Genomic DNA, 14,670 nt, shown 5'->3' with positions numbered 1-14,670 from the left:
CAAAAGCCTTCTAAGGCAATGGATTTTTTAAATTTCATTTTTTGTTTCCCTGTGGGGTTTTTTTTAAGGGGAAGGGGGCCATGTATGTCAGTTTCTTTCTCAGTTTTCATTTGACTTGAGAGGCCAGCCCTCATTCCCTATAATTTGGCCTTTTCCCTTCTTTTTTATCTCCTGGGTCCAATGGCTTGAAAAGCCTGATCATTTGATGACATTAGTGCTGTCACCTGGTGGCCATATCTAGGATTGGATCTCATCTGGATGACATAAATTTGGACTGAGAATGTCTCTTTGTCCAAAAGTCCTCTCCTTCCCTCCCTCTCTAATTATTCAACCCTGTGATTTGACTCAGGAATTGTTAGGTCTTTTATTTCTGTCAATTGGAAACCTACTCTGGAGTTAGAGAGGCTTAGCATCCCTATGTACTAGTTCACTTTCCATGTTCCAGTTTCAGGTCCTTAATTTTAGGTTGAGGACTTGGAGGTAGGTAACCTCCTTAAAATGGAGGTGCTAAAGTAGCTGATATAATTGTATCTGCTCCTAAACTGGCTGACTTACAAAGGCAAGGTCTTCTAGGTTATCTGAAGGATTAGTGCACCTCTTCTCAAACCTGCCTACTGTGAATCTTAAAATTGCTCAGACTATACTTTAGAAGATTTGGTTAAGCTATTCCCCATTTCTAACAATGAAAGTACTTGATCAGGAATGTATTGAGAACTTTACAATTACTCCACCCTGCTCAAGAAAGTACCTTAGGGGAAGATAAAGTTGCAAATTCCTGATTGAACAATGAAAAGTCCCTAACTCATATTTATAGTGAAGCAAAACCCCAGGCTAGGTGGTCTATTTTAGATCTAATACAAAAAGGTGATAAGTACCTATAAAGGTTAAATTAATCACTAAAAGGTTAAGCAACTTACAAAGGGCAAGCTTAGCAAAGAGATGTGAAATACTCAGAAGATATAATCTAATCAGAGAAGGTGATAACAAAAGAAGATGTGAACTAAGAAAGGACAGTCCTGGGGGAAAGTGTCTACTGTGATTAGTAGATGTGAAAATTTAGGGGAGGTGACATAAGAGAAAATTCTCTTTAAAAGGAGGTCAGGAGTTCAGAGGGGGCTCTGAACTTAGTTGGAGTTTGGAGTTAGTTTGGAGGAGCTGTGTCTCTGAACTGAGTTCAGGAGTTGAGGATTTCAGTGAAGGACTGGAGTGTTGCTTTAGGACGATCTTGTGGTGAGTGATAAAAGTCTGACTAGTCTCTCTTAAGGCTCAGGCCTAGGCCAAATGGCCTAGGCCTTTCCTACTATTTTCTCTTTCTCTCTCCCCTTAAATTCCTTCATTTGTATTAATTAAAATCTCCATAAAACCCAGCTGACTTGGATATTTTTCATGTTTGGGAATTTTTCCCATGGCGACCACTTATTTTTGATTTAAATCAAGACACTAAAAATTATCTTTACAGTTTTGGCAATTCACAGTTTTGAAACCCACATTTTTAGCAGTTACACTACATTGTTAATAAAACGTTGTTTATTGTTAATAAAACATTGTTTTAGTCTCCTGGGTTTTCAACCTTTTCTTTCTTCTTCACTCATCATTAATTGAAACAGCTATTTAAAATGTTACAGTTTATCTCTTAATTGCTAAATCTTATGGTCTTTTCTCATTTTTAAAAATGCATTCTGACCCATTGCAGAATTTAACATTATTCTTACCCCCCCCCCACCCCTTTTCTGGATATTTACTCTCTAGATGGCATTACTTTCCTCTGGTTCTCTTATCTCTCTGACCCTTCCTTCTTAGTTTACTTTGCTGGGATAATCAGAAGTATCATGTCCCTTTATTATGGATCTTCTTCATGGCTTTCTTTTTTCTTCCTGTTGTATACTCTATTTTGGTGACTTTATTAATTCCCATGGGTTGTGAGTTTCAAAACTACTCAATCCTATTCAGACCATTCTTTAGAATATGGGATTTAGCTATTTCCTGATCAATAACAATAGAGATACTTGGAATAACAGAATCAGGTCTTGGAACTACAATCTCCACCCTACTCAGGATAACAAGATCAGGAAGGGCTGCAGAAAAACTCAAGATTTAATTATTTGAGAATATGGCCTTCAACAGACATGTGCAAAGGGGACAGACCTCTGGGAGGTCCTGGGTTAAGCTAGAGCCACCATTGGCACAGGTGAGAGACAGGAAGTGAGGTAGAGGACAGCTCAGGAGTTCTGGGGACTTCCTGTGTGGAGGGAGGGTGGTTGGTTGGAGCCTGGTGCTTGGTGTGGAGGAGCTCTGAGACTGTTTCTCCATTTTGGTCATGTGAATGATAGGGACTGATCTCTTTTCTTTGCCTTGGCTATCCAGGGCCTTGGGCCTTTGGCTCAGCTTAAGCAGAGTGGGTATTTAAGCCCTATTTTCTTCTCTCCCTTTTCCCCCCCTCTCTCTTTCCCTCTAATACTTTTCTTCCTCCTGTTTGTAATTAAAACACCATAAAAAAGGTTGGCAGCTGACTTAAGTAAGCCTACATTGGAAGAAGATGTAGTCCAAAGGGACTCCAGTATATCTTCAGGTATTCAACACTTCATCGACTCTTGCCTGGACCATTATAATAGGCTTCTAATTGGTCTGCTGCCTCAAGTCTCTCCCATCTAAACTACTCTCCATATAACTGCCAAAGTGAATGTTCCTAAAGCCCAGGTCTGTCCATGACACCTCCCTGCTCAGGAAACTCCAGTCATTCTGGATTTCAGATCAGTATCATCTTAAAATTTCTAGTGTTTGTCCAAATTTTAAAGGAATAGGAACTGGACCTGTGATTTCATTAGGCAGTTAGGTGGTAGAGTGGATAGAATAGTGGACCCAGAGTTAAATCCAGCCCCAAATATTCACTCATGTTTGACTCTGTGCAAATCACTTAACCTTTGTTTGCCTCAGTTTCCTCATCTGTAAAGTCAGGATAATAATAGTACCTACCTCTTAGGGTTGATTGTGAAGATCAAATGAGATATTTGTTGAGTGTTTAGCAGAGTGTCTGGTGCATAGTAAGTGTTATATAAATGTTATCTATTTTTTTTTCTCATTGGTATGGGGAAGTTGCAGGTGAAACAAATCCTTCCCAATCAATGCCTACCAACACCTTCTCTGTAACTTATAGCCCAAGAGAGTTGCCTAGAGCAGGGGTGTCAGACTCCCTATGCAAGTGACCTGTAAAGCTCTGAAAGTGGGAACCAGATTAAAATGTAATTTGGAACTGTTTAATAAATGAAGAAATATTCAATTCAACAATTTTTTGTTGTTGAGCATTTCAGTTGTGTCTAATTCTTTGTGACCTCATTTGGGTTTTTTTGGGGAGAGATCCTGTAGTGTTTTGTTATTTCTTTCTCCAGCTCATTTTATAGATAAGGAAACTAAGACAAACAGGGTTGAGTGACTCGCCCAGGGTCACATAGCTAGTAAGTGTTTGAGGCTGAATTTGAAATCAGGAAGGTGTCTACCTCATTCCAGGAAGCACTCTATCTAATACACCAATATCCTCTGGTCATAGAGATCTCTTTCTATATGAGTGTGTCAGTACTGGACTAGAAAGGTTCAGTGACTTGTCCAGGGTTATATAGCTAGTAGGTATTAAAAATGGAAGACAACTTCAGGCTGTCCTGACTCCCAGAGTTCTCTATGACACCACTCTAACTCTTCCGAGTTTTATAATGTACATTACTGATCACTAATATGGCAAAACATAGCAATACCAATAATTCTGTTGTGGTCAATACATCAGTTAAAATCTGAAGGTTCAGATAAACAATTCCTTTAATAAAAACATATATCCACTTACTTTTTTCCTCCAGTAAAAACAATCCCCAAGGCAGTAAAAAAATCCCAGAAGGCAAAAACAGGTGAAAGCTGCCCACAAAAGGATTAAAAGCAGTTGGCAAGGACATTTCTGAGGTGTGAGGAGCTCTCCACTAAACTCCTGAAGCTGTTTTTATTTATGTGACCAAAGAGCAGATAGACAGCTGGGCTCCACTTTTTGGGGAAGGCAACCCCAAAGTTCTTTATGTCTGCTTTATTGTTTCTTGACTCAACAGTTTCATTTGCTGCTGTGGGAATTTGAGGGTTAACTCAAGCCTCCCCATGTCTATTCGTTCTTGCCCTTAATATGTATATAATTTATTAATAAACAAATATTGGGGGTGTACATGCAAAAATCATTTATTGGTTAGAGCTTGGATCTTGCTTGTTAGTGGGCATTTTATTTCTTTATGGCAATCACCAATCTCTTGACATTGGCACGAATGCCCCATTTTATTCACTCTGAAAGAAGGTGATAGTTGCTTTCATTCTCTTCCTGTCAACACCTTGTTCCCTGTCAGGTTGTGCTGGTTAGTGGGTGGGAAGTCATGGGTTGGGAGGGTGGTAGTTTTCTCTCTAGTTGGTAGGATAAAATTCCAGTCCAAGTTCTGAAACTGTGTGTATGTGCCCATTCTCAAATGGGTCAGCAATGTTTGACTCTAGCTTACCTTCATCTAGTGCTTAGCACAGAGCTTGGAATGGAGTAGGCTCTTAATAAGTGCTTATTTACTGACTGACTGACTTAGGCCCCTATCCCATTATTGCTTATTTGGAAACCCCTGTTTTCTGAGTCACTGGATAGATCCTGGCCACTATAGGGCTTGGGAAGAAGGAGAGAGATACAGGTAGGGATGGGAAGCATTCTTCAGCTGAGAGTCAGGCAGTATGTGTGCCTTGGCACTGCTTTCAAAGGAACTCTCAGAACATTGATCTGAGGGCAGTTTTTTTCTCAGGTTTTCTGAACTCTTTCAGGGTATTTTTCTGACAGTTTTTTTTTTGGTTTCCTATTGACATATAAAATGTCCATATATAAAAGGGGCACACACTAACTGATATATCCTGCATTCATTTGTTTGTTTATTCATTCATGTACTTATTTATTTAATTTATTCATTTTCTTTATTAATTCATTTATCTCTTTAACTTGTTATTCATTCATCCATTTGTTGATGTATATGCCATATCTCTCCAGGAGAATGTAAGCTATTTGAGAACAAGGACCAATTTGTTTTTGGTCTTTGCATATTAAGGATCTTGTACAGTTTTGTGCATTGGTTTTTGGTCAGACCTGAGAGGTTTTCAATGAAGGGGACATAATGACGAAGACTCCCTCTACTAATGCATATCAGTAAATGGTCTTTAACATATAGGCCTTAAAAATAGAGGGAGATTACTTAACTTTTTTGGGTATCACAAATCCCTTTGGCAATTTGGTAAAGCCTGTGGATCTCCTCTTAGAAAGATGTTTTAAGATAATTGAAAGAAATGCTAAATTTCAAGTAAAGTTAGTGAAAATAAAGGTGCATTTCTCTCCATCCATATTCACAGACTCCTTGGTGACAAGGTTAAAAATTCCCATCTTTGAGAGTTGCCTGGGGGCACTGAGAGGTTAAGGGACTTGTCTGTGTGCTAGTTAATATATATCAGAAGTAATTATCAAAAATAAAGGCAACAGAAATCATATTATCTCAGTAGATGTAGAAAATGTCTTTGACAGAATATAATACTTATTCCCTTTAAAAACACTGGTAAGCATAGGAATAAATGGAGCTTTTCTTTAAATGATAAGTGTTGTCTATCTAAAACCATCAGTAAGCATTATTTGTAATGAGAATAAGCCTTGGGAATAAGCTTCTCAATAAGATCAGGGGTGAAGCATGTATGCCCATTATCACTACTATTAATCAATATTATGCTAGAAATGATAGCTATAGCAATGACAATAAAAAGAAATTGTAGGAATTAGAATAGGCAATGAGAAAACAAAATGATTACTTTTTTGCCAATGATATGATGGTATACTTTGAGAAACTAAAAAACTAGGTGAAATAATTAGCAAAGCTGTAGGATAGAAAAGCTTACAAATCATCCGCATTTCTTTATATCACCAACAAAGTCTAGCAGCAAAAGACGGATAGAAAAATTAAAATTAAATTAACTGTAGATAGCATAAAATACGTGAGTCTGTCAAAACAAGGGCAAGAAATATATGCATACAATTACAAAACACTCTTCACACAAATAAAATTAGAAGTAAATAACTAAAAATATTAATTGCTCATGAATAGACTTTTTTAGTTTTTATTTACATTTTATATTTATTTATATTTAATATAATAAATTCTATTATATTAAACAATAGTAATTAATATTATAATCTAATTATATAGAATATTATAATAAATAAAATAATAAAAATATTAAATAAAAATGTTATACACAAACAAAACTCATGCAACCAAGATCAGAAGCATCATAAATTTAGAGCTGGAAAAGATCTTAGAGTCCATTGAGCCCTAAAACTTCATTTTGCTGGTGAAGAAACTGAGACATAGAGAAGTTAAGTGACTCACTCAAGACCACTTAGGTACTAAGTATTGGGGGCTAGGATTTGAACCCAGATCTTCCTGACTCCAAGTTCAGTTCTTTTCAGCTGTACTTTTTTTTTTCTTTTCAAGTACTTCAGGGCTAAAAACAGCTGATCAGGGCGGAAACTTGAGATATTATAGTAGCTGGATTGCAGGCTGGAGACACTTTCCTTCTGGAGTCTGAGGAACCAAATATATTCCCTACTGAAATCAGAGTTTTATAGACAACACTCAATCTGGCTCAGAATTTTTTTTTTTTTAAGACATGATCTCACTAAGGGTGAGCAGCATCCCTGGGCTTCTTTGCTTCAAGTTTCAGTTCTTGGCTGTTCTGGAGCCTTTCTACCTACTGCTTTGGGTATTTTGTTTGGTACTTATCCTGACTGTTCAACTGCATACTTTCCTGGAGTTTATTTGATTATGTAAACAATGATAACAGTTAAATTGTGTAATCCCATGGAGCAACCCAGGAAATGAACTACTGCTAAACCAGGAGAACAAATTACCTTCTCTTTTCTCCTTGGCACGTTTGCTGGGGGCTGATTAACTTAGATAGGAGTCTTATCTATGTGTTAATGACTTTCTCTATGGGACTACATAAAGGAAAGGGATAGAGATTGTTTGAAAGACAGAATTGGACAGTAAGATGCAGGGTGGAATAGCAGTTTGGAAGCTGGCTTTGGAGCCAAGAAGATCTGGGTTCATATTTTGCCTCTGATACATTCTAGGTATGTGGACCTGGGCAAATTATTTAACTTCTCTGTGCCCTAGGTAACTGGGGAGATTCTAAATTGCAGGAAAAGGGCTGATATGCATTGGTAGAGGGATTTTCCTGTTCTGGGAGTTCCTTATACCAATGAAAGTCTAACTATACTACCTGTCCCTCTAGAGAATACTTGAAGGATAGGATTTAACAGTGCATGAACTCAGTGGGACTATGTACAGATAATGTAGCAGGACATGTATGAAAAACAGAGAGATGATAGTCACCTAGATGTAGCCCTCAATTAGAGGAGAATCATAAGACAAAGGTGCTTTTATTCTTCTAAAACCATCATCTGCCTCTGAAGATCAACCATGCTTTAGGGTATATCTTAGTCATACCACCTGCAAATGTCTCCTTAAATTTAGGAAATTCTATCTTTGGACCTGTCCAAAACAATTCACAAAGTTACAAATGGATCAGAGTCAGTTCCACCTCCTGGGTTCATCATATCCATGGGAATTATGGTCTCTCATTAGACCAGTTAGCCAATTCTAAATATCTGTAAGATGCACTAGAATCCCAAAGTCAATTCAATTCCAACAAAAAAAAAACAAAAGAATTAAAAGAAACATTGTTCCCTCATAAATTTCAAAGGATGAATGAAAATGCTTGATAAGGCCTCTAAGGAATGAGACTCAGGAGTCCCCAAATATAGATTTCTAGGAAACACTTTGACCATATTTCTCCATATTTAATGAAGGGGTGAGCATGTCCTAAGTACAAAGCTTCATTAAAATTGGTGAAAAAAAGGATGAAAAGAGAGATTAGAAAACACTTGTTCAATTGTATGGTACAATGGACAGAGTTGGACTATCAACTTCAGGAAGTTAATACCCTGGATAGGCAGGATGCTATTAGCTCAGATCTTATGAAATCAGATCCACTGAACAAAACCAGGCTAAACTGGATATGTAGCAATTACATCTGGGATATAAGTTCTGGGATTACCCACCTCTTTGGAACATTATTGGTTTTTGAAGTGAGAGCACAACTAAGGGAAAATGAAGACCATCCTGCTAAGTTCCCTCTTGGGATTGCTCTGTGTATCCTTGGTACAAGCAGATGTCCTGGTACAGCCAGATTTTGATGTCAAGCAGGTAATGGTTGTACCTTTCTATTTCTTTAGCTGGGATAGTGGTATGAGAGGGGTATTCATTGCTCATGGAGAGGCAAATCCTTTTGGAGGATTAAATAGTTAGGAAAACAATTCTACTTTTAGTTTTTCTTATGCTCAGATATTCTCCTGGTCACTACTCTGTAAGGGACCTTCTGAAACTTCCAATGACTTACCATTCTTAGTTCCAGTTTAATATGCAAAATGGTTTATCAGGGTTTAAATTCAATTGGCCACCACAATGATGATGATGATGATCATTATTATTATGAGGCATAACTAGTAATTTTTTCAGCTGAGTGTGTTGTATCCTCAACTTGGTGGCCATAGAGCAGGATGTATGACTTATCATTTGTTTAATTTTATTCACTGAGTGGTCCCCTAGAGGCCCAAGTTGAATTTTTATGATCCATCTTTTTACCTGTGCATTTAGTGTTCTCAATAGACTGTCCCATTGGGTACTTATTCCTCTTCACCTATTCTTAAAAATGGCATTCAATTTTTAAAGTGCTTTTTGACATTGGAGACCGATAATACTATTAATCTAACAATAAGTTTCTAGACAGATTTCAGCTATGCTTACTGATCCAAAATTCTTTCCTATAAGTAAAGCTATAACTAGAATGGGTTGAATAAGACTTTATACTAAGGTGCCAACGTGGAAGATATTTCCTCCCTGTGGTGACCATTGTCCCCAATTCTCACCTTATAGTCACATACAGCATTCAATCAATACCCTCAAAATGTACTATCATTTTGGTGCCTCTTTTTAAGAACCCACCTTTACAATCAAGAGTGAGAGTGAGATTGCCCTTATCATGGTAAAACTATACTCATGGTTAGACTGGTTTATGCATCATTGTCATTCATCTGCCTATCTTCCATCAGTATTCTCTACTTTTTTGACCTTTGAATCAATATTAGGGCTGGCAGCACCAAAAATATGCCTTTATCAGGAAGCAAGGTAGCCCAAGACCATTTTTGTAAGCTACTGTTCAACTTCTCCTTTCCTGCTGGTCCATCATGAGCTCAAACATTGAAGACTGAAACATTGGAATTTTGATTTGCTGTGTGACATGTTCAAGAAAGTCATTCAATTTCCCTAGTCTCTTTATCCATCTGGGTACCCTGAATAGGTAGAAGACTGGATATGTAAAAAGAGGAGAGAAGGAATGAAAAGCAGAGTGTCCTGTGATTGCCTTGTGCTTTAACTGTTCTCTCCAGTTTTCAGGCTTGTGGTATGTTGTTTCCATGGTGTCAGATTGCAAGGTTTTCCTTGGCATGAAGGAACATTTATTTATGTCAACAATATTAATAAATGCCATAGAAGGTGGCAACCTCAGTGTCCACATGGCCATCCCTAGGTAAGCATAATTTACTTCTTATTTTGGGGGTCCCTCCTCCAATCCCCTCACTCCCTTCTTTGTTTAGGGCTCGATAGATAGAGGGATGGGCGGATGGATAGGTGGATGGATAAAAATATTTATTAAGCATTTACTATTTGCCAGTCACTTTGGTAAATGGTGGGAATACAAATGAAAGCAAGTAAGATAGTCTTGGACTTTGAGATGTTTGATTTTTATGGGTGGTAGGGCACTGGATGGGTGGTAGGACATTCCACCCTGGGAGCATAGTAGAAGATGGCTGGAAAGTACTGTGGAGACTTGGCATTAATTAAGTTATGGCCAAATCTGGTTAATCTATCAAAGCCCAGAATTGCTCTAGGTGTGAAACCAAATTTTCAATTGGGAAGCAGGAGAAGTGGCTTAGCCAAAATTCTGGGATTGTGGATATAGATTCATGGAGGAACTGGAAGAGGTTGGGGAATCAATGGAGTTGGGTATGACCTACAAAGAAATAGGAAAAAAAAGACAAGGAAGTCTGGTCTATAAGGAGATAGACTATAGGTCTAGGGAGTCAGATCTGATAGGGGTTTGTTGCAAATTTTCTAACCACAAAATTGCAAATGAGAGAAACAAATTCTGCAAGCCAGAAAGAAATAGGTTTATTTCTTTGAGGGAGTGGTGGTTTCACAATAAATCCGAACTCTGGTCAAGACCAAAGACCATGATTCTTGTGAGGTGGCCTCCTTTATACCCAAAAGACTGTCACAACTTATATATCAGGGTAAAAAATTTATGACAAGGGAATGTCTAAGCAGTCACTTGATATGATATGTAGGGAACATGTCACAATAGAAGAGATGATGTATTTAAGGATGGAGTAGAGATGCTAAGCCTAACTCAATAAGAAAAAGACAGTTGTGTGATTTAATATCAGCAAAGAGAACAAGGCTACAAGTTCAAAGCCATAGTTGCTGAATAATGGTGAACAAAGCAGTATTGAACTAAGGTTAAACAGGTGCAAAGTCACAGTGACTGGATAAAACGAACTTAGGCTAACATTATTTAATTACTATGCTAAGATAAATCAAGACTACTGTTAACATTAGAATTTAACCATCATAAAAGGGGGTAAGGGATTTCTCACAGGTCAGTGCCAAGGTTGCTCTGGAGGGTGGGAAAGAGAATTCTAAAAGTGGTATGTAGAATGTGACTAGTCCAGCTAAGTGACATTTCTGAAGGAATTAATTGTATGTTTTGGCCTAATGGAGAATAAGGTATGGTACCAGGAAGGATTTTTTCCCTTCTTTCCACAGGATACACATTCATCCCTAGGGGTTAGTTGGACAAGAAAATTCTTTGGTGGCTTGAAAGAAGTCTAGGTAAAGCATGGTGATATGATAGGAAGGACATATCCTATTGCTCTGATTGTTGGTTGGTCAGCCCTGAGGAAATCTCCCCTTCTGTGGGCTGTTTAAGATTTATACTATGTGTGGTTTCTATACCTGTTGATCCCCTAGGACTGAAGGCTGTCAGACAATGGATGCAGAGTATTTGAAGATAGGATCAGAAGGTCACTTCAAGGTACCTGGTAGGTCAGATTGGGATTTAGGGGTACCAGCTATTCCTCTTCCCACCTTGATCAACAGATGAATTTCCTTGTGTTTTCATTGCAGTGAAATAGGCAAACACCAATGGCTACCTATGCCTTATCTCTAGCCTAGACCCTAACTGTCTCCTCTCTACCATTCAGATATTCTTCCTTAATTCTGTCCTATTTATGGTCATGTAGAGAGGACCAGAGAAACAGAAGGGCAAAAAACAGAAACTTCACCAGAAATGACTAACTTTCCACCATTTCCCAGTTATCCTTTTTTTTTGGTATTTTGCACAATCAACCATTTGCCAAGTACTAAAAATTATATCTCTGCAATATTTCCTCCCTCATCCTTTCTTTTCAATTCTCACTGTCAATTCCTTCTCAGGTCCTCACTGACTCTTGTTTGGATTTTTGTAGTAATTTCCTAATATTCTTGTCTCATCCCATCTAGGGCAGCTAGGTGATGCAATAGATAGAGTGCTATGTCAGGAGTTAGGAAGGTTCATCTTCCTAAATTCAAATCTAGCCTTAGATACTTATTAGCTGTGTGATCCTAGCAAGTCATTTAACCCTGTTGACCTCAGTTTCCTCATCTGTAAAATGAGCTGGAGAAGGAAATGGTAAATCACTCTAGTATCTTTGCCAAGAAAACCCCAAATAGAGTCACAAAATAACTGAACAACAAAAAGTCTTCACCGCTAGTCCTTCCTTACTCCAATCCTCACCTCATTTTCTTAAAAGTTTAACTTTTCTAATACATAGGACTATAGATTGAGAATTGGAAAGAACCTGAGAAATAATCCTTATTTCACAGATGAGGAAATTGAGAACTAGAGAAATTAAGTAACGTGTTTTAAGGTCATAGAGGTAGCAAGTGTCAATGGAAGAATTTAAAAAGAATATAGTAGAGACTATTTGGCTACTCAAAAAAGATGTTTGAGATATCGGCATAATCCCTAGTTTCTGCCAAGCTCTTTTCCAGTTTTCCTAGTAGTTTTTTGTTAAATAGTAAGTCCTTATCCCAAAAGCCAATGTCATTTACCCCTGTAAACTCCTTGAATCTCAGTTTCCTCATCTGAAAAATGACAGGAATTGGAATAGATGACCTCCCAGGTATCTTCCAAATTTATGATCCTTGAAAGCAAGAGTGGACTTGCAGACAAATATAAGAAGGCTTGGAGTCAGGAAGACCCGAGCTCAAATCTGGCCTCAGACACTTGTTATTTATGTGCAAGTCATTTAACCTATGTTAGCTTCAGTTTCTCAATCTGTAAAATAGGGATAATAATACCACCTACCTCTGAAGGTTGTTGGGAAGATCAAAATAAATAATAATTGTGAAGTGCATAATTCCTGATACAGACTAAGTGCAATATAAATGTTAATGATTATTATTATAATTTCCCCACTTCTGCAAAGAATGAAGGGAAGGTGCTTTCTCTAAACTTTGGGTGGCCAAACTTGGTCATTATAATTTCTCAGCATTCAGTTTTGCTTGTTTTATTGTCATTCTTCCCATTCACATTATTGTCATTGTATGTATTGTTTTCTTGGATCTACTTCACTTTGTATTAGTTCATATAAATCTTCTTTGGCTTCTCTGTGCCCATCAGATTTATCAGTTTTTAGAGTACAGTAATATTCCATTCCATTTGTGTGCTCCAACTTGTTTATAATTCTCTAATTGAGAGGCATCTACTTTGTTTCTAGTTCTTTGCCACTTACTATCATGATAAAGGCATTTCTCATGGTTCTGGACCTGGGAAAGCTGGGTTTTGATTCTAGGTATCCAAACTGGTCTCACATCTCACCAAGTCTTCCTTTCTAGCCAGTGGCTTCCTGGATGTGCGTGTGGTAGAGACTGATTACAAAGCCTATGGAATCCTGTACATCTACAAGGAGCTAGAAGGAGTATTCAGTACCATGGTGCGGCTATTCAGTATGTGAGAATCAAGTCTGGGGATGAGAGTTGGAGGGAGGGGAAAGGGAAAGTATACTCTTTCAGGATAAATGGGGCAGGTGTTATCCCTTGGAATAATCTGCCTGATTATCCTTTGCTAACCTGGAAAAGAGATTAGGGCATTTGGTGTTGAGGTTGAGGGCTTCCCGAAGTTTGATCTTACCTTGTCAGGAGGGAGTAGAGGGAAACTCACCCTTGAGGGTTCTGTAGGAATTCTTGCCTTGACTTTCAAAGTCCTGGATCCAACAAGACCAGGAAACTTTATCTTCCTGTCCCTCTTTCCCACTCTGGTAACCTAGTTCCCACCCTTTTTCGGTGTGTAGTTTGGCAGCTTACTATCTGTGTGACCTTAGGCAAGCTACTTGATTTCTTGGGGTCTCAGTTTCTAATTTTTAAAATGAGAGTATTGGGCTAGGGGGTTTCAGAAATCCTTTAACTCTAAATCTATGATCCTATAATCTTTTTATGTTCATCCTTTCTCTGCCTACAGGTCGGACCCAGGATGTGAGTCCCAAGGCTCTGAGGGCATTCCAGGATTTCTACCCTATTGTGGGACTTGAGGATGACATGATGTATCTGCTCCCCAAATCAGGTAGCTTTGGACGATGTTTCCATCACCATTTCCTTCCTGGAAACTGATTAAGAAACTTGCCCATCCTATGAGTTTGTATAGTTTATAAACTAGGGAGTTTCAGGATGGAGGTAGGCATTTACTTAGTGGAAAAACTAAGAGAGTGTAGATGGCATCATTGCACTGGGTATAGTTCAGCAATGAAACACAGAATAAAGAAATTCTCCAAGTTCCCTTACTAGGGTTCCATAGGTTATTTTATTTTATTTTATTTTATTTATTTAATTTTATTTTCTACCATAGCTTATTTTAGTGATTCTTCAAGTTTTTGGTCTTGGGACCCCTTTATAATTGTAAAAATTATTGAGAATCCCAAAGAGTTTTAATATATGTGAGTTATAGCTATTGACCTTTACTATATAACAATTTAAATTAGATAAATTTTAAAAAGTTTATGAAACCCATTATGCTAACATAAATAACTATTTTCAAAACAAAAATTAGTGTATGCCTTTTAAAAACATTTTTCAAATTTCTCTAATATCTGGCTCAATAGAAGAAGCTAGATTCTCAAATCTGCTTCTGTACTCATTCTGTTCCATTATGATGTTTTCTTTTAAGTTGTTAAGAAAAACTGGCATCACATAGATACATAGTTGGAAAAAGAAGTATTTTATCAGGCAAATAATGTCTTAATATTATCATGAAAATAATTCTCACCTTGTACATTCTCATAAAGGATCACAGGGACCTGCTGAAAGGGTCTTGGATTTGTGTGTCACACTTTAAGAACTACCACTTTAGAGTTATACTCATGGAGGTTATTTTGTGCAGAGCCCTGGCCTGAGAAAATTCTTCCCTTTAGAACCTAGAATTTGT

The 14,670-nt window shown here is 37.7% G+C and overlaps 1 protein-coding gene across 1 annotated transcript; it reads left to right on the top strand.

The window, feature by feature from the left end:
* The first annotated feature begins 6,647 nt into the window (after window positions 1-6,647).
* LCN15 (lipocalin 15) lies at window positions 6,648-13,859 on the top strand. The gene is made up of 5 exons (XM_007475370.2): window positions 6,648-8,300; window positions 9,542-9,681; window positions 11,181-11,251; window positions 13,089-13,199; window positions 13,711-13,859. Exons 1-5 carry the CDS (start codon window positions 8,205-8,207, stop codon window positions 13,857-13,859), a joined length of 567 nt encoding a protein of 188 aa, XP_007475432.2. The 5' UTR covers window positions 6,648-8,204.
* Window positions 13,860-14,670: the final 811 nt, after the last annotated feature.

This window comes from Monodelphis domestica, chromosome 1, assembly GCF_027887165.1.
Source record: "Monodelphis domestica isolate mMonDom1 chromosome 1, mMonDom1.pri, whole genome shotgun sequence".
Classification (NCBI taxonomy): Eukaryota; Metazoa; Chordata; class Mammalia; order Didelphimorphia; family Didelphidae; genus Monodelphis; species Monodelphis domestica.
The sequence above is the reverse complement of the archived record's forward strand: the minus strand, read 5'-3'. Positions and strand labels throughout refer to the sequence as shown.